General features: G+C 43.6%; 1 protein-coding gene across 1 annotated transcript in view; it reads right to left on the bottom strand.

The window, feature by feature from the left end:
- Positions 1 to 18,416, bottom strand: part of numb (NUMB endocytic adaptor protein) — a 40,485-nt gene that overhangs the window by 12,008 nt on the left and 10,061 nt on the right. Inside the window, exons 2-3 of the mRNA XM_079224371.1 lie at positions 6,715 to 6,851; positions 1,920 to 1,994 (exon numbers count right to left, since the gene is read on the bottom strand). Coding sequence (XP_079080497.1) covers positions 1,920 to 1,994; positions 6,715 to 6,840 — 201 coding nt within the window. The 5' untranslated portion in view covers positions 6,841 to 6,851. The remainder of the gene's footprint in view (positions 1 to 1,919; positions 1,995 to 6,714; positions 6,852 to 18,416) is intronic.

The following is an 18,416-nucleotide window of genomic DNA, read 5'->3' as shown; positions in this document are numbered from 1 at the left end:
TAGTGAAGGCGTAGTCGGTTCTGGTCGAAAAGCGACTTGTCACAGTAAGCCCAGCATAAAGCACACTCTATAGCTGTACTTTATATAGTATAACTCTTTAGGTCTATAGAGTCTATTTGACTCTAAATAGACCATCATTTACAAAATGAACGATATTGAAGAAGACTTGAAACTAGAGATTGAGACCATAAACTCATGTTTACTCAAGTAATAAATGAAGTTAGTGAGTAGACTTCTATACAATCTGAATATTGTATATTTTGCAACCAGAGCAGTCGCCCCTGCTGGCCAGTAGAGAGAATGCCTGATAAAAAGTAAAGTATGTTGTGAATTTATGGATTGAATGCCAGAACTGACTCTCATATCAAATTTGCCAAAAGTTCATTTTCCCACCCTACTTATAAACGGGGTACAAGAAAGCAACGTCTTTGCTGGCTAGCAAATAAGGCCTCTGGGTGGTGAGAAAACGAGGAGTGGGGCAGCGGATGAGACGGGGGAGGAAACGTCACGAGGCTGAGGAGGGTCAGATAGTCCCGGCCCGCAGGAGGACAGAAGGCACCCGCCTCTACTTTTGAGTTGGCTCCATTTTGTCCACCCTGTTAAAATGACTGTAACTCAATAAGACCTCACAGCCTGAGGCTCTGTGTACACCATGTGACCTCATCAAGCACCAGTGTGTGTGTTCATTCGGCTTGTGTGTGTGTGTGTGTGTGTGTGTGTGTGTGTGTGTGTGTGTGTGTGTGTGTGTGTGTGTGTGTGTGTTCAGTTTCTATGTATTCACTTAGTAGGAATATGTATGTTTGTGTGTGTATACAGTGCGTCGGTCTGCTGTGCTGCCGGGTTCACTTCTTCCTGTGTGTGTTTTTGTGTGTACAAATGGCATGTGCATGTGCCTGTGTGTGTGTGTGTGTGTGTGAGTGAGTGTAAATGTAAGCACTGTAGGATAACATGGAGCTGCACGTGTGTGTTCTCTTCTGTTCTATCATAACGTTCGTTAGCGTTTTACTGTCCATAAAATTGTACTCATAAAATACTTAATTATTCTCAAGCATGTTCTGCAGTGTAATCACACTAACAAATGGCTCTCGGTAGCTCAAGTGGTCTTCAACAGAGTCGAACATGCGAAAGGGCTAAAAGGCCCTTAACACAATGTTATGGAGCAAGAAGAAAAAGGTATTGATTACAGGGTGTAAATTCTCAAAGAGTCTGGGTAATTTAAACTGAAACTGAAAGCTGATCGCAGACGATTCAAGCAGGAGTTTGGAACTCTTTGTTGGCACCAAAGTCAAGTTTAGACCTTACGTGACGTTATGAATGGACTCATGCACTCACGACGGCAAAGAATCAGCCTCCTTTACCCACAGGAGTTTAAGACTTGGGTGGAGTCTTGGCAACTGACAACAAGGAAAGCAATTACTCCACAGTTTCCCTCTTCCCCGCCCTCGCTCCTCAAACTGGAATTTGTTCTTTTTGCGCAACTCAACCGGAATCTCCTACAGCAGGAAGTACACACCGGTCTATCTCCTCTGGCTTAGAGAGTGTACGAGGAGAGAGAGAGAGAGAGAGAGAGAGAGAGAGAGAGAGAGAGAGAGACAAGACACACATTCTGAGGGTCACGATGAGTGGAGACCCTCACTGACAAAACAGCAACAATCAGCAACTAGTTTACTCGGGCCTCGATGTCCAGAGTAAACTAGGCAGGAATTAACAGCGCTGAAACAATAAAAAAGAACCAAACCGCTTGGTGACAGACGAAGGAGGGCTGCTGAGAAATAAAGGAAATGTTAGAAGGAGTCAGTAGGATGTTGGTGGAAGCACTGTGAAGGGAACTACAGGAAGAAAAGATAAAAAAATAAAAAGGTCTGGTATTTAGCTGCCTCGTTCCTGGAAGTACGGAGGGGTTTTCTAGAGAAACTTACCGTCTTAAGCCGCTTCACTGCATCCTCGCAGATGTGCATGCCTCGGGACTCTTCCACCTCCACATGTCCCAGGTACTGCAGGAGAGAGAGAGAGAGAGAGAGAGGGAGAAAGAGCGAGAGAGTGAGTAATGTTGGGACAGACCTTTCCTGTGGCTATCTCTCCTGTAAGGTTACATTAATAAACTTTGCAATGATATTGGGTATTTAATGAGTCAAGACAGTCTAATATCTCCTGGTTGGCTGATGCTAGTGAGTTATACACCTAATTAATTACAATGTTGAGGTCAATCGCAGTTCAACTGCTCCCTTGTTGATCTCTAATTTTGTCCTTGGAGAAAAAACGCTAAACACTTCCCTGAGAAATAGTGTGTAAATTCAACGGTAAGTGTGTAACTCTATGAGGAAGTGATAACATGAGAACACCACTGTATGAAGAAGCGAAAAGAAGCTGTCGTTTCCTCGTATGATGACCGTCACGACACAACTAAGATCAAGCCACTTGATCAGTTTCTGCTGATTGTGTAATCTTTTTGGTATGACTGTGCAACGTGGTAGGTCTCTACAATATAGTACTCCAAAGCCTCCCGCAGTGTATCCAGTTAGGGAATAGTGGCGTAACGGATCGTAGTTGACCTGTGAGAACGTTTTTCAGTCAGTAAAAACATGCTAGAAGGAGATCTGTATTAACGCTTTCTGGTCGCTGATCCCTGATGATGCTACATTGTGAACAACAAAATCTGTGTTGAAATGGGCAGGAGGACAGCTACTAAAGTAAAGGCAGCACCGGAGCAAACGTCGAACACGGCGGTTCTATTGAGTTACATTATGATGCGTGAAAAAGTTAGTGGAAGGACATGTTTTCACAGAAGTATATAGATATTAAAGAAGGACTTGTGACCCGTTTACCTCCCTAACACTAGCTCTAAAAAGCGTACAATACATCATTAATAGCAAAGTGCAAATAGCCACGATAGATGATCATAACAAAGCAAAAGGATAACGGATGATTTTTTTTTGACTGTTTACACTGACTTTGTGATGGTATAATAATTTTTCTGTAATTGGCAAATCTCTAAAAGCTATTTTTCCTGCTTTTTTCCCCCCTTCAGATCCATGACTCAAAATGATACAATCTGAACCGAGAAATCAATAACAGCTTTATCGGCCGAGTACGTCTGCACAAATGTATGTATGCATATATATATATATATATATATATATATATATATATATATATCATCCTCATCCTAAAGGCCACAAGCCGACAAAAAGATGTCCTTTATGTGACAAGTGTGCTGGAGGTTTAACATTCAAAGACTCTTTCACTTCTCCATGCACCTTGTAAGAAAGCGAACTGGCCAGAATTAATGTCTAACATGAACCTTCGGGGGCTGAGCTCCAACCCACATCAGGACACAGGACATTGGGTCTTGGAGGACTTTTAACTGCTATTGATTGAACGGAAAAGGCCGCCTCCTCCAGCTCCAACCTCCCTCCCTCCTCGAGCTGAAGCAGCATCACACCCTGCTGTGTGTCACTCCAGAGTCACAACCCTGACCGCCCCAGTAGCTATTGTGCATTTGGGGCCGGAGAGGAAGTCCTTACCCTTTCCTTATAGACACACACACCACACCACCACCCCCCCCCCCCCCCCCTTGCTATTTTGAGATTGTGACGCCAAAGCCGTGAGTCACACTGTCGGCATGTTAGAATACACATGTGTGTAGAGCGCACACACACACACACACACACACACACACACACACACACACACACACACACACACACACACACACACACACACACACACACACACACACACACACACACACACACACACACACACACACGGGAAGTGAGGACATTGAGAGCAGCAGCGTCGCTAATAGGGGATCATCCAGGAGATGGGTCTGAGGTGAGATGAGTAAAACGCAGAGGAGGCTTGAAGAGCCACAACAGATGCTTCGTGTAGCATCTTACTTCGTCCTGTTAGTAACTAACCGGCAGCAGCGATCTGAGGGCTGAAACATTCACATGTACACAAGCAACTTTTTTTGAAAAAAATAAATAATAATGAATATCTCAACCGTTTGTCGTACATGTGTAGGGTAATTTGATTGTGAAATACAGGTTTGTTTGTGGGCCAACGCCAGGATTAGTTCTAATTCCACAGTGGGCTCGGATTAGATTCAATTCATACATCGTGATGTTTGTGTTATGTGCAGTCGCTGCTTCTGCACCGTTTGGGTTTGATGAGGAAAGACATGCGATATTGTATTTACTCTTGGGGGTTGGTTTTCCAGCTGTAGAGGGCCAGCAGTGGTAAAACCGTGTGCAACCCTGGGATGCAACGAAATTGAGCCGATGATAAGGGTCAAGACAACAGACTGACAGCCCTGTATTGTTTAAATATTCACATTTTGTCTCCCAAGAAATATCCAACATTTTGGGGAATATGTAGCTGAAAACAGCAGTTGGCTTCATACGGCTTGAAACAGCTTACCTGGCTCCGTCTAAAAGGTAACAAAACACAAATCAGCACCTCTAGCTCAGAAGCGCCGACGGTAGCATTTCACATACATCAATATCAATTAACTGGAGCTGACTTTGTCAGTGTAAATACTCTGGATGTTCTCCAAATAGGGTCTAGGAATTCATTCAAGGTATTGGCCATAAATCCGATGGAGTGAAAAAAAGCTTCAATATAATGCCTTACAAACTCCTTTACAACATGTGAAAAGCTGCAGACGACAAGCTCAGACCAAACTGCTCACATTCATTTCCATATGAATAAGTCAACATACTTTTAAACGTACCAAGGACATAAATTACTTTCCTTCTCGGTTGTAGTTGGTAAGCAACGCACATAAGCAATTTAATCTGATCTCGCAGCCATTTCCAGGCTTCAGCAGTCTCAGAAGACTTATATTTCCATACAAAAAACAAAATCAACATTTGTATGCCTTTGACAATCACCTTGAATCGTGAATAATTGTCTGTCACTGCAATATCAGCTGGAAAACAAAAGACAAGCAAAAAGGCGGGGGGCAAAAACGCTGATGTGTTAATCGGTGGAGGATTGCGCTTTTACAATGCTTGTCAAAGGGCGCTATGTAGCGGGGGAAGCCCCAAGCCACGACATTAAAAGGTTCATTTCGCCCCATCTTAACTCCAGCACCGCTCCACATCCCCCCCCTCCCTCTACATCGCTTTCAAACAACCTTTCTCCTTCACTGCTCTCCTTCCCTCTTTCGGTTGCTCTTTAGTGCGGCAGTCGGTGATAATTTCACTGCAACTATTCCAACCCACACACGACTGGGCTTCTGAGGCACCTAGAGCAGGAGACGGGAGGAGGGATACGGAGGAGTAGCATGGTAGGTTGCACCGGCACGATAGAAGCCAGTGCAGAGGAAATAAAAAGGCTGGTGGAGAAGCGTGAGTGGCTGCAGAAGTATGTGAAGGAAGGCATGACAATGAGAGATAAGCTTATTTTCTTTTTGACCACAGTGGCCGATCTGTAATTTACTGACTGCTTACGAGAAGATTTTGAGAGTAGACCCTGCAGCAATGTTCAGTTATCTGAGTTTAAGTATGGTTTGGTGGTTACAGTTACATCGCAGTAGTAAGTCTTTGGTCCTCTTTAAGACATTTAAAGAAATCTGCAGTACTTTAATGAAACCGCTTCACTTCGACAAGACAATTTGGTCTCTTTCAGGACAAATACCAAAGATGAAGAAATAGGTGAATTGAAACAAAATGTGAGAAGACGTAGTAGTTAATGTCCATACATTTAAAAGAAGTGTGAGAAAATGTTTTGATTACAAAGAAGGGAGACAATTTATGGGAAGCAGGTGAGGGAAGGAAGGTGTATGTGTGCGTGTGGCGCAAGGTTACATTTGGAATACAGCTTAGAGGAGATCTTGAATCTAGGGCGTTTCACACTGGCTGAGATGACTTGAAGCCATGAATCAACGCACTTCGACACCCGTTCCACATCACCGTATCTCCCTTTACTCTCTCACGGTCACTTCCACCTCCCTCCACTTATAATGTTTTTAATTCTTGTTTCTTACTTAAAGAAAACTGGATAAAGCAAAACACAAGGATGCCATCGACACCGTAACCTGTACACTTTCCTGTAATGTACACACACATCCGCTGACCAGCCACAAGGTTCATATAGTCGGAGGAGAACTTTCTCTTTCTCCACTCTGTGGTTTTCAATTCCCCTTTATTCTGAGAGGAGAGCCTTTCGATCCCTTGTGATAAGAGGAAGTGTACCGTTGCAGTTCTGTTTGCAAAAATGGAAGGTTTTGTTGCCAAAACATAGAAAAACTCCCCACTCCATCAGCTGCAGCGCAGCACTGAAGATACGTACTGTGTGTGTAGAAAGATACCGCATCGCGCCCCGAGTCGTCGTTTTTTATTAGTGCTGCGCTATTGCAGTTCCCCTGACTTTGTCATTTGTCAGATATAATGAAACATTTTCTTTAATTCTGCACAGTCCACTTGATGATTCAAGTGGTTTTGATTTCTCTTGGAGGCCAGACACCCATTGTGTGTGCACACATCCCACAGGGTTGGAAGGCTAGAGCAGAGAACCTAGATAAAAGCTGTGCCCACAGTCTCTGAATGCTTGTGATTAATCACAGGCGGCGTCCTTGGGGAGCCCGGTAGCATGCAAGTTTCTCAGAGGTGCGAGGGGGCCACAATAAGGTCAGCGGTGCACTCTGTGTGTGTGTGTGTGTGTGTGGGGTTTGGTATGCAGGTGTGTACATGAGTGAGGGAAAGTCACCTTGACTGCAAAGCTACATTTGCCGCTGCGGACGGTCTCCTCGTCCGTCTGCCACTGGTGCGGTCGACTCGACTCCGGCACGTAGACGTCTTTCTTCCGGCGGAAGCTCTGCCGAAGCTTATTCATCGCTGAGCTCCCTGCGAGTGGTGAGAGACACTTTATTAAGGAATGATCAGAGTTTGTATGTCTGGGATATGTACCAATTCACATGCGGTCAACAGTATATGTAAACACAGAAATTAACCGACTTCCTGTGTTTGATAACGGATAAAAAGCTGGCGATAGTGCAGAATCGCATACTGGAGTACCACTTTCTTGCATCCTGAATAATGCCTGTAAATAGGAACGCTCCAAACGCCGACATCAGTGCACAAAACAATAAGCTGTTGTCTCTCTGACTCACAAGGAGGAACAAAGGAATTGGAGTCTTTGTAGCGTTTGGAGTCGAGGAAGCCCAAATAAAAAGGGAACAAAGGACACTAAGGGCAGTTTGCTGTTGTGCTGAGAGAACATTTTACCTGTTGAATTTTACCAGGGCTACAATAATACCATTAAATGACAGTTCAGAATATTTACATGCACTGTTAATAATCCCCATTTCTAATTTAGACGTTTTGATGCTTCTGTTTGGAAAATTACTGACAATATTTCAAACTTCAAGATCAATTGGAATATAAATAACTAAATAAAATGAACTTCCAAAACCTCCCATTCTAAACACCCACCATAGTTTACAAACCCACTTACTTCAGCTTCCCTGTTTAGGCGATTTGCAACATTATCAGTGTGTTTACTTTTGGTTGAACCTCCAAATAAAGTGATAGCTAATCTGACAAAATTATTCGTTTTATATTTGTGATCATCTGAACGCTCATGTGTGTTGCCCTGTCAGACCTCTTTAATAACCTCACTGCATTCTGAGATATGAGCAATTACTTTGTACAATGTACTCATAACTAGGGCTAACTCTCTTCGTCGATATGTCGCACGCAAATCAAGCATTGTTGTCTCAGTCGAATAAGATTTCTATAGTCGTTTTTTTATGTTCGTTTTTTCATGCTAAATTACTTATTTCCAAGAAATTTAAGAGCACATCTATGTCATTTTTAGTCTACTAAGAATTCTTTGGTCAAAGGACAGCCTTAATCATAACTAATGCCGCAGAGTCGAGGACTCACTTCAGTGCAGGTTCAAACATCGAGAATTAGACTAAAAGCACTACTAAAACTGTACATGTACGTCTTCTTGGCTTTGGGAGGAGATTAGGCGGCAGAAAAAAAGCAGAGACCCAATTAAAATCCCAACTGATCCCAACTAGAACCAAGTGGTGCATCCATCACCGAAAGCCTGGCTCACGTCTCTTTGAGCAGAGCTCATAACCGAGGACCACAAGTCATTCAGCCGTGCAATTCTGACTTTTAACACCGAGCAGCACACACTCCTTGACTAACAAGTTGCACCCACTAACTTCTGAGCTGATGAGGATCGGGCGGGATTAAAGGTCTTTAATCCAGGAGAGCTGACTGTCCACACACAAACACACACAAGAACAAGCGGCAACATAGCAGCGTTCACTCGCACACATGCTCACAGCAATCACTCACACACAGGACTGAGCTGTCTGTTTGCATAATGAAACCTGTCCCGAGTGCTGGTACTGGCTGGGGGTAGAAAGTGTGTTTGAGGTGAGGCTCTCTTATCTGTCCGTGCCAGGCTCCAGCTCTGTGGTCAGCACACAATGGAGCTGTCAGCGCTCACCAGGCCACCGAAACACATCAAACTTCCTACTGTCACTAAAGGGGCGACCTAGAGTGGACCACAGGCCCCGGAAACTTCTCAAGAGCCTGAATCTTCCATGTGAATTAGCGTATTTCTGAACTTAAAAATAGAGTGCACTTTAAAAAAAGTTAGTTGGTGGATTTGTTGTCGCCTTTTTCCCACATTGTGAGATGGAAACGATTGTGGGGCACACCTGATACCTACTTTTCCACTATGTATTCAACAGCAGCATCACTTGTAAAAAGATAATCATGACCCCTGAGAAACTGTATGTAGAGACACAAATTGACGAGGTGAGTCGTCTGTAAAAAGGGGCAAACATGTCAACTTATGTAAAGCATGCGCTTTCATGTGTGAAAGCACCTGTTTTTTGTAGTAAGAGCCAAGTGCCTCAGCAAGTGTCCTGATAAAAAGGCACCCAGTCCAACTCGAGTGTGTATAAAAGTGTGCATGACTGTGCACACATATGCATGTTGTAGCCTGCAGAGTGAAGTGTTTGAAAGCAAGACGACTCGGTGAGAGGGAAAAAAACATTGCTTCATCCCTCACTCCCGCTCTCTCCTAACACACTGGTTTATTTAGGTCATATCATGTTTGGGCTCACTGCGGTGCCAGTGACAGGCTGCATGCATCCAGCCTGCAGAGTGAAGAGGAGGAGCAGCAGGGAAACAGATTTGTCTGCTCTTGAGCACCTCGCCTCTGGTGCAACAAATTAAAGCATTTGTTTCCAATGCACTATGGACACAAACACATCTTTTAAATATAATATTTAAACGGGGCTTGGGGGGTTATCGTTTTTAAAACACATCTTTACGAAAACTTGTGTGTTTGTGATGCTGTAGAACAGTGGCGGGCCGTTGATTTTCTACCTGCTCCTTCAGTGCCATCTGAGTCATAGTCTCAATCAGCTGTTTAACAGCTGGGCGCAGACCGATGTCTGAACATTAATGCCCCCAAAGTGTAATGCCTCTTCTCACAGAACTTCACTAAACTCACCTTCTAAATCACTTAACACTTAGGCCTGCATAAAACCCACACACCTTCTCTCCGCCGTGCTGCAGAGTCGAGAGACGAGAGCAGGAATGCAAGTGAAAGCCCCATAAACTCATGCACGTGGGAAAGAGAGAGCATGTTTGTATTTGTGGAGATATATATATATATATATATATATATATATATATACACACACACACATACACACACATATACACACACATATACACACACATATACACACACACACACGTGTATGAATGCTTGTGCTCAGCCAAGCATATGCACCTGCAGCGGGAGTGTTCGACATGAGTAACCGTTTGCAGGAACGTAATATGAATACCCCAACAACATGTTAACATTTTTATCTCTAAAAAAAAGGCATCCAACTCAGGGCGTCCTATTCCTACAGTCTCTGTGCTTTTTACCCCCTTTATTCCCTTTCAGGCTGACAGTGGCCTTGTATAAATCGGCATTTTTCAATGATTTGAACCAGCATAGATCATCTCGACTCGATCTGTCTGGACCCGTCTGTTTATGTACTGCTTTCAAATGAGAGCATTTATCATAAAAAATGAAGATGAGTGAAAAAGACATATGACGTATTAACACTTTACATTGAAGTGCACTGAACGACAGTTGCAGAGTGAGGTCTGTGTCAAACAGCGACAAACAGAATTACGCTGTGAGAGTCAAACGTTGGTGAACCACATGTTCATTATCTGATGTAAAAACATGGAGCTTGTGTATGAAATCTGCATTAGCAGCAGTGTTACAAGCATAATAAACTATAGTATGTGTATCTGTGTATGGTGTTGGCAGCAAGGTGAGCAGTGAAAGGGATGGAGGCCAGGCGCAGCACAAAATGAGCAGTGAGGGGGAAAGTCTGGCTGTCGTCTGGTACAGATGGTTTGGGTGGGTGGGTGTGGGTCATGTGAGGTGTTTCGGCCATGAGTCAGAGAAATGAAGGCCAGGAGGGAGGAAAGGCGAGAGGCAAAGATGGAGCACCAAAATCTGACAAGACGAAGTGAAAAGAAAGGGAAAGTTAGAATAAGTGGCGGGAGGGACAGATGGAAGTAATAATTAGGATGGAAAAGAGTAGGAGGTTAGGATGGGGAGAGAGAACAGCTGAGAGGTAGCTAAAAATCTGAATAAGCACAGTTTCCCTCAGGTTTGGATTTGTTCCAGACTCATTAAAATAAGCATACATTTCCTCACTGCAACAGTTCGTCTTCAAAGTTGTTTCTAACTGGATTAAAAACTAAATTGAATTATTATTATATATTATAAAACAAGGAGGTAGATCAAACCGGTAATTAAACAGACAGTAATAGCTTCTGACTGGCAAATACTTCAGAGTTTATGATCTTGCAGGCATGTCACTGGTGTTATACTTTCATGTGAGGCAGACAAATAAAGCTACAAAAACAAAAAAAACAGTCTGACATTTTGCTGTTTGTACATCTACAAAGCAATCCCAAAAGCCATTGCAGTACACAACACACTGTTTTCCCAGGTGAGCAGCCCTCTTTAAGCAACATGCAATGCTTTGTGTCTGCACTGCATTTTGGTTTACTGAAGTTACCGAGTTTGGATTTATTCATCTGCCTCTTCAGCTGACTTCTTGCTATTGTTGAACACACAACGCGTGTGTTTAGCTAATTACTAATTCATTTGGGATAGACCAAAGCAAAAGCCAGAAACGAAAGGTACTTTTTACTTGAAGCCAATGGTTGCATGACAGGTGTAATCAAAGATGGTACTCACTGACGCCATTGAAACAGATTCAACACATTATATCATCATCATGTCAGACAACATGTCTGAGGACCAGCCAAAAATTAAGCAATACTACTTTAATGTACTTATTCTAAACTACAAAAGGGAGCAAATAGAGGACAGAGAGGGCATGAGGGGGACGGGAGAGAAAAGGGGGTAATGGCTCTGGAGCAGGAAAGCAGGATCTGAACCCTGCTGGAGCTGTAACAGCTCCTATAGTCTGGCGCAGTGAGGATCTCAGGCAGTTCTCCTACCAACACTAATGAGGACGATTACACAAGGACCATGCATACTCACTCTGTGTTCATGTACACAGAAGTGAGCGATAGTGAAGGACAAAAAACATGGAGCTCTCTAAAGACTCTCGCATGCAATATCATCAACGTACTCAGTGGACGATAATTATGAACATAAGCACGCAGAGTCAACAAAGGTGGTAAAGTGTCAAGACATATACACAGAGGAGGGGAGACACGAGACAAACAGAAAAGTAAAGCAATAAAGAAGGGGGGAAAAGAGAGCAGGACTTTTCCTTCAGTCAGTGCTGTGCCGCTGCCCGGGAAGGAGGGAGAGATTGCTGCTGCTGGCTGTAGATGTAACAGTATTTGAATAATCTCTCCAGGAATGGAAAACTGATTAATCCTTGCAGAAGGATCCTCGGGATGAGTACTGCGGTTGGGTTACAAAAAAAGAGATGAGGAAGGGAGGGAGGGAGAGGGAGGGAGAGCCTAGGAGAGAGAGAAAGCGAGAGAGAATGGGCAGCAATTCACGACAAAAAAGCCCCACTTTCTCCTTTCATGACTTGTCCCACCTATGTGCCAGTCGATACTCTTCATCCTATTTTATACTGCTCTGCTCAGGGAATTCCATGTTATCTGTGTTTGGACTGAGTTTATAGTGGGGAGAGCAACATAGATAGGACAGCCTAAATCAATAAGACCAGCCATGTGTAATGCAAAGCATGCCTGGCCGCCCGGCATATCTGCTGAGCCCCGTTATCGAGGAGCCGGGCAACTTGAGGTGATAGTTGCCTCTGTTCTTCTCCCAAAATGGCCATACGAAGAGAAAATTTCAAAAATGCTGTAACTGTGGTAATCCAATTTTCCGGCCCCTGCTTTGTGGCTTGGCATGCTTATGTTTTAAAAAAAAAAAAAAGAGAGAGAGAGAAAGAGAGAAAATCTGGATGAAAGTGTGCAGTGCATGAAAAGGGAAGCCACGCTAGGGACACAAGGAACACCAATATTGAGGACAGACTGCCAGGGTCACGGTCAGGGTCAAAGCTCAGGACATTCTGCTTTCTGGCGCCTCGGTTGGCAAGTTTATGGTGACGACAGAGGGAAGTTAACCAGCCAATCTCCCTGTATTTTATTATCAATTACTGTACAACAAATGCAGTCAGATTCACAGACGTGTAACTCAGGGCTGCGATAGATTTAATGACAATCTGATATTGACGTTGTTCAAGTTCAAGAGAACAACGTGAGATGGGGCGTCCAGCTGAGTCCCAATCATTAAAGCTAACCCCTGAATGATATATTCTGGGTCACATTTAATTACTGCATCACAGTTTGAAACTCGTGGGCAGTTTGACCTGAATGGAGTCATTTCAGTGGCATTATATAGATTCAGTAGTGACACATTGTCTTTACTAAATAAATTGGGATCACTGTTGAAAATCTGCAGACTTTGTCCCCTAGACCAGTGTTTTTCAACCTTTTTTGAGCCGCGGCACATTTTCTACAATAAAAAAATCCCGCGGCACACCAACAGCCCAAAAAGTTACAGAATGTCACAGTATTCAGTGTTTCCCCTAGGTTTACAGCTTTAGGGGGGGGGGGAGCGACTGACGGACATACTACATCGTGGCACCTCACAGTACTACAAAGTAATACTTCACAGTACTAGTGACTCCATCTGTGCTTTTATAAATAATAGAACATTGAAATCACTTTCAATTAAACCAGATTGCTCCATCAGACAAAAACAAATGTGTTATCACTTTGTTAGAAAAATGAAAATAAAGTTATATCCGTGCAAAAAATAACTAATATTTAGTTTCAACTAAATAGCTTATTGTGGAAAACAACAAGCTATTTTTTTGCAAAACAGAATGAGTGCAGATGTGTGAGCATAACGTTGTATCATTAATATTGGCTGCAGTGAGCTGCTTTCCTCTACAACTCTTTTTAAAACGAGGTAGATTTGATACAGCCGTTCTCAATTCATGCTCCATGTTGAGCGACGCAACAGCAGAAAAGACAACCTCACGGAGATCTCATAAAGATCGGCTTTTGGCGAAATGACAAGAATCGGCGAGTCGTACATGCGCATGTGACCTATTAACGGCGTACGGTAAAATCAGCATTTCCTCTTGCGCCCCACCCGTAATACGCCCCAGTTTGATAAATACTGACTTAAAGGAAACATAATGTTCATTTATTTTAATGATGACCACAAAGTGAGCAGGCTTTGTCTCTTGAGTGTGTTTTTCGGGCTTTTGGAAGAATATTTCCAGAGCCTCAGAAACGTCAGAAACGCCATTGATGGAGCGCCAGGCTGCAGCCTGTCGGATGTTTGTCTTGACCTACAAATACCTTAACTGTTGGGCTTTAAACATGAGAGCTCATAGCTTAAAATAGAAAAATAAATACAAAATCCCATTGTGAAAAGCACGCGACATATTTTTCGCCACTCTCTCTGTCCACTGTGTGCTCTCCTGTGTGCATCGCATCGGGGCGGAAAGAGTTGTAGACGCGACCCAGAAATTACAAGCTGTCGTGTACGATCAATAACATACGGCCGTTTAGTTTGTTTAATAGCAGAACAGGGTCCAGACCTGTTCTATAGGAAACTACTAGGCCAGCCACTACATTGCAGGCTCAGACGCTCAACAAATGAAAATTATTTGCGGCAGCTAAATAATATTTTTCCATTCATTTCCATTCGACCAATTAAGTGAAATTGGAAATTTTCTCACGGCACACCTGACGATCTGTCACGGCACACTGGTGTGCCGCGACACAGTGGTTGACAATCACTGCCCTAGACTGTATCCCCCCTTTTTATGTTCAAAAAGATACTGTTCACCAGAGAATTCAACTTTTGGAATAACCAAAAAAAAAAAAGAAGAGATTTGGTTTGTTTCTCTCAAGAGAGCCACATTTGGTCCAAATGTCTCAGATGTATTGCCATTATTGATCCCCAGAGGGGAAATTCAAGTGTACAACACAGGTAGGTAAAAATTATAAAAAGTATAATATTGTGTCGGATATAATGTATAATATAAGGTACAATGTAGTTGCTATGCAATACCGCAGAGCATGTGTATAACACATTAAACACAAGTTGAATGGCATTTAAAGGGTTTCACACGATACAACTTGAGTGTAATTGTGAGTTGAGTTGTTTTTCCCCGCAAATCTGATTTTTTAACAGATGTGACCCAAAAAATTGGATCACCCCTGCCTTCATCACAGCCAATTACTATAATTGCCTTCAAAAGGCTGAACATAAAATAACTAACATAAAAAAGGAAAGAAAACACTTGCCAATAAAAGCAGCAGCAGTCACAGTGTGTCCAAGCGGGTGGAAATAGAGTCAGTAAACAAGTGCAACTCATCTCCAGCTGCTCCGGCTCGGCATGCCGCTCTCTGCCTCCGTGATCTGTACACTTTGCACCGGCAGTGTCCCGACAATAATCAGACTCACTTTATTTGCCAGGTACGGCATGTGTACCGTACAGTGATCCACAGACAAAACCTGACATCGTGAAAAGATGGACGCTTATCCAAAAGGACAAGTGCAAAACAAACGATGATCAGCAGACTGTAATGTCTTGTTCTGTAAACATGAGCCGAATGTACAAAGCATTACTGGCTTGAGAGCAAGCTGAACTAATGAAACTACTGAAACGCGTCTAAGTCAGCAGGACAATGTCTCATCCTTATTCCTGAAAAGGAATCTATTTTTAGAGGTTCAAGAACGGCCGGAACAAGAGCCAGGAAAAGAGAATGGCCTCGGTACAAATGGGTGGTTCTCCATAGAGGAAGGAAATGGTGGGAATAGGAGCGCTGGCTACTGTTTGCACGGCTCGCTCGCTCCCCGTCTGCCAATGAATCATTTCAGAGTCCTTCAATCTGTTCCCTGCCCCCAGCAAGACACGGTGACCTCCGTTTCCTGAGTACACATGGCTGACCGGGGTTAGGATTGAGACGGAGAAAGAAAATAGAGCCCAAATTGCTGCACGGAGTTGCTTTTCTCTCCCGCCACCTCTAATTGTGTGTGTGTGTGTGTGTGTGTGTGTGTGTCTGTGTGTCTGTGTGTGTGTGTGTGTGTGTGTGTGTGTGTGTGTGTGTGTGTGTATGTCTGTGTGTCTGTGTGTCTGTGTGTGTGTGTGTATATCTAGGAGTGGCCAGGCATGGTATTAAGGGGGCCCAGTCCAACAGAGAGTTAACCAACCAGCCGTAGCGCCACACATCACTTTGGGCAACAGCTGAGGCCACATTTAAACGACCAGGGCAGTACCCTGGCATCAGGGAGTGGCAAATCACTGTGACTCTATCGTCTCTCCTCCGGCATGCCCCAGCAATGATTCACAGACTGAATCAATGGGCAGGGTCTGGCCTGGTTTCCCCCCGTAACATCTCACGGGGCATCGAGAAGGCATCTTTCAGATTTACGTCCGTTGCTTTTTGCCCCAAAACAGCCTTTCTGTGATTGTTTTTCAAAATGTCTTGCCAGAGGTGCTGGTATGTCAAATGGAGTGGAGTTTCAATTAAATGAAGAGAGCTATAAACACTATAGTCGTGCTGTGGAGGGGGGCTGCTGACTGAAAGCCTCTGTCAATCCTGGTCACTCTTTATGGGAGACTGCTGCTGAGAACACAATAGGTACCAACTACTGTGGCCGCCATGGGAAGATGTCTTTATAAAGTGGCTGTGGGTTTGTACATCGGCTCAAACTAAAACAGCCTTGTGCTCCTTTCTCTTGTGCAAACTGTGGGACAGAAGCTCAACCTCCTCACAGGCCATCACTTACGAGTGAACCGCAACACTTTGTCCCCGACTCCAGAAGTGACCTCTGCTAGGAAACTTTGAGTAAACCTCGGAGCGAAAAAGCTACTTATGGAAACCATGTTTATTTTTTCCCCCTGACATCACTGCATCACACAGACGCACGCACACACACACAGCAGCAAAGAGGACACATTACGCGGAAGTAGGTACACACTTGCATAAACCCAAACCTGCCATACGCCCAAAAATGTATACACAATGCACACTCTCAAAAACACAAAGCTTGCGTGCACACACACATGCACAAGTGAGATGGACGACTACAGCGCCTCTTGGCCCCAGAACCAAAATGGCTCCATTATCGAGTTTTGCTGTTCTTGGGAGAAGTAAAGTGCCATTAGTTAGAGTTGTAGCAAGGTGGAGAAACCAGGTAAAATACTACATACTGGGGATTCTACCAAAGCACTGCACTGACCTGAAGAAACACATAGATGACAATGTTACATATTCACCAGGCCTCAGCAAAGTGCTGTTAATACGTGATCTATTAATCCTACTAAAGGCTGACTCACAACAGCCAGCGTTAGCACATGTATAGTGTCTCAGAAGAGAGCTGATCTAAGATTGCAGTTTATATCCCGGGGCTGTCCCTATATGCTCTTATATTAACAGCACATTAATCCAGCAAAACCCCTGCTGACCAAAACTGATAGCTGAACTTGTCTGGATTCCTATTTCTACTGCGAGTTTGCGAACTCAGTGAAACCCGAGCCCAGAGGGTCCACATGGGTTAGTGAGTAGTTAGAGACAGACACAATCTTTGGTTAAAGTCCCATGTGTCAACAATCCCTTTACAACCACAGTAAATGTCAAGCTAAAACCCTGTTACGGTCCATAAGCAGAAGATTTCACCACAAACTCCCCTGGAAGAACAGCTTGCACGGTGTCACATCAAGACACTCGGTTTCTGTCAAGTTAAACAGGTCAGGTTGTCTCGGCATCGACCAGTTAGCATGCAGGGCACAGACAGTCTCCAGAGCTGCTGTCTGACAAGACCAAAAGGAAATATCAAAAGATGATGTTATCAATAGTTAAGCGATGCGTTTAAGGCCGTCTGTGGCGAACGTTATGCACGCTTGTTAGCTTGGGCCTGAGCCGTCACTCAGCTCTTCCTGTGCGCCAGCAGCACTGTCATTTCTGATTTAACCACATCGGGGGGGAAAGTGACAAGTGTTCAGCTGAGTTTTTGAAACGCATTCATTACTGCAGACATACACAGCATGCTGCCGCCTCCCTGCTCCTAAATGTAAAAAAACGTTTTCAATTTAACCACTAATCCAACGTACGGTTTAATTCTCAAGGAAGTGATCAGGATCACAGCAAGCAACAATCTGATGAAATATCTGAACAGAGCTAAGAGACACTTTAGCCAGTTTACTGTATTTAAGTATAAGGTTCATTAAATTAACAAAATAACAGTGAGGTTCAAATCCTTTTTTATATAACTTTTACTTGACCACATGATAATCTTTAACTACCAGGGAGCGTAAATATGCTGCTTAATTGTTACTTTTCTGTTATATTCACGTGTTTCTTTAATGGTGAGAAGTCATAGGCACTGGTTTTCTGCTTATCCTCCTCCCTATAGCCCTCTCTTATCCTTCTTCCTTCCCTTCGGTTAAGGCGACCCAGAGGAGATTTCGGCACCGCAGCCTCTTTCACGGAGCCATGATTGCAGGGCAGTGACTCGCAGCAATACAACTGATCCGACAGCTGCAGGCAAATGCTCCGCTAATATCAACGTTTAATCGATTAAACATGGCAACTGTTTCGTGATCACCATTCACATTTAGGCATCAAAGGGAAAAAACTAAGAAATGAGAAAGAACGAAAAGTGATGCAGTGATCGGAGTCAATTCATTTGCTCCTCAAATGAGCGTCAGAGACGATCCAGGAGGAATTAAACTACATAGGAATTATTTGTCTATCCTATTAAGTGGTGTGACAGCATAAAGAGAAAGTTATAATCGGGCTGTCGGTGATGGTTTGCAGACCCTTTATAATATGATTTTATTTATCCTATTTAGTTATCCTGGCAACTGTTAGGGATAACTAATAGCTGGCTATTATTATTAT

The sequence above is a fragment of the Taurulus bubalis genome (assembly GCF_910589615.1).
Source record: "Taurulus bubalis genome assembly, chromosome: 1".
In the NCBI taxonomy this organism is placed as follows: domain Eukaryota; kingdom Metazoa; phylum Chordata; class Actinopteri; order Perciformes; family Cottidae; genus Taurulus; species Taurulus bubalis.
This window is presented reverse-complemented; position numbering and strand designations above follow the sequence as displayed.